The sequence below is a fragment of the Plasmodium inui genome (genome assembly GCF_000524495.1).
Source record: "Plasmodium inui San Antonio 1 unplaced genomic scaffold supercont1.62, whole genome shotgun sequence".
In the NCBI taxonomy this organism is placed as follows: domain Eukaryota; phylum Apicomplexa; class Aconoidasida; order Haemosporida; family Plasmodiidae; genus Plasmodium; species Plasmodium inui.
Window position 1 is genome coordinate 7,261 of NW_008481896.1, and position 2,435 is coordinate 9,695.

The 2,435-nt window shown below is 38.2% G+C and overlaps 1 protein-coding gene across 1 annotated transcript; it reads left to right on the forward strand.

The window, feature by feature from the left end:
* Positions 1-98: 98 nt before the first annotated feature.
* Positions 99-455, forward strand: C922_05372 (hypothetical protein; the record flags this gene model as incomplete). The annotated part of the gene is made up of 2 exons (XM_008820943.1): positions 99-215; positions 414-455. The coding sequence occupies 2 exons, from the start codon at positions 99-101 to the stop codon at positions 453-455; spliced, it is 159 nt and encodes a 52-aa protein (XP_008819165.1).
* Positions 456-2,435: the final 1,980 nt, after the last annotated feature.

The window sequence follows — 2,435 nt, forward strand, 5'->3', positions numbered from 1 at the left end:
CCTGGCGCGAGGCAGTAACGCCTCTCTGTTGTTCTTCATTGTCCTTCCCTTTTCGTAATTTCTGTTAGCATTATTTTTGTGTTTCTTTACCTCATATCATGGTCGAAAAGGAATCTTGTAATAAAAAAATATGCTTGAGAGGAAGTCTGCATGATGGCCACCAGGACACAATTCATTTTTTAATGAAGATGTGTTACTATTACAAATCTACGGATGTATAGTAAGAAGCCGTTTAGGCATTATAATAATACTTCATAAAATCAAAAGTCAGGCAACACTCAGCTTCTTAATACAAAATGTAGGCGTAATAAAGAAGGATAACGCCCTAGTGAAGGATGAGAAGAATTACGGCGTCCATGAATATGGCTAGGTATAATATTTTTATCAACATGGATATTCCTTTTCTGGATTAGAATTACGGTGTCTTCGTGTCAAATATCGATTTGAAAAGTTGACGGATAATGTAAAGAGCATGGACCATTCCGCCTATTATGTAATGCAGTATATTAAGGACACTGAGAATAGCTGAAATGGTCGTAATTCTTATCATCCAGAATATAGTCCTCCATTCGGGGATAACAATGTATAGAGGAGCAGGCCCCGTTCCACTGAGGTCGTCGGTTTATGTGTGGAAGAAGATATCCCTTTAAGTATCTTACAGGAACTGTGAATGTGACGGATTAAATATACAAGGCTAAGCATCCGGGGGTTTATCCTCATCTCTCCCATGATAATTATCAGGGGGGTACTATCTAGAAATGCGCCTTTATTTTCGCGCGTCGCTTTCCCATTGTTGAATTTCACTGCTGATTAGTCTTGAAAAGTGACACTTATTAACAGATATCTCCTTGAAATGTATGCCTATAGGAAGTATCTTGCTCTGTATCGTAAAATTCGACCTAAGGAGGTGATCATGTGCAAATTCCATTTTGAGTTCTCCAAAAACATTAAGAGCTGAGACAAGAGAGAACGTGCACCAATATATTCTTCTCTTGATCATTGATTCTAATGAGGTTATTCTGTGCAGCTATTGTGTATCGTCATGCTTTTATGAGCACCTTCATATAAACGATAAAGAGGTGCAAAGACTGCAGGTTATAAAGTGTTCTGTTATTTGGAACCTCAAAAATGGCAAGGTCTGGAAAGAAATCGTGGATTGCATTATGAGTTTGACGTGAAGAGTCGGTAGGACACTAGGGGCGAGAGGAGGGCCGCTAGAGTGAGTAGCGGCTGTGGGTTCCTTAGTATAGACCGTGCTTCTTTCTAAGAAATGGAATGGATATGTTTTATCCCTGAATGAATATACATCCATCTGGTACTGCCGCGGGTGTATGATCCATAACGCAAATCTGTGGTCACCCCGGGGTGATATTGTGTGTAACTTGGCCTCCTCTTTTGTTTCTTTTCTTCTCTGATATTGACTCATGTAGATCACGTTATTATATAGTTCCTCTTTTCCTATGGTCACTTTAAACTCTTAGCTAAATAGTTTTAAAGGATAGTCTTATGGTTAGGGCATTTCCCCTTTTTTTAGCTGTACATTACGGGCTATTTTCCTGACACCCTAATTTTCACGTTAACATGATACATGTTAAAAGGGGAAGACTTTCCTTGAAAAGAGGGAGAAGTTCCATCCTCTGTGCTCTAACTCCGTTCTTGAATGGTCTAGAGGGATGCGTCTTGACATAGGTATTGTTCCCTATTATATGGCCTCATTGAACTGAAAAAAGGAACTTGATGTATATATTAATAGAAGTAGATTATCTGTTTCCAAATGATAAAATTTGCATTATGGATAAAATAGGAGTATTGAGTCCTAATGACATGGATTGAGCATTCAATGCAAGTGTCAGGAAAGTGTTATGGCATTTTTAGAATATAAGTGTATTCGTCCTCGCGGAGGCCTCATGTCGTACCCGAGACGGACACGAAAAGTTATGGCAGTAATGTTTCTGCAGTTCGGCCGAATTCGTTTTAATGTCTCTTGAGAAATCAGATGGTTCATTCTGTTCTGTAAATGAACTGTATGTTTAAATAGGCCGAAACAATATTTCTCTGAATCGAAGCATATATTTCTTAAACCTGTAATTACATCCGTCCTTGGATATATCTCTTTAAGGGTGATTGAGAAAAAAAAACTTCTAGAATCGCCCCTGCTCATTAGAAATACTAATGGATTAACATTCTTTTACACCTAAATAATGCTGAAACAGCAGTTGCATGCTGTGTATAGCATGAATAAATATTACCTTTAAAAAAAAAACGCTCACGTCACACATTTCCCTTATTTTAATCTCCTCCGACGCGATAAACATACACAGTGTTCACTATCTAAAAAATTTCACCGTAGAATCCAATAGCGACTCGACGAAGAGGCTCCTTTATGGAAGAGTGTGTACACTTTAAAATAGAGATAGAAGCAGTAGAATTCGAAA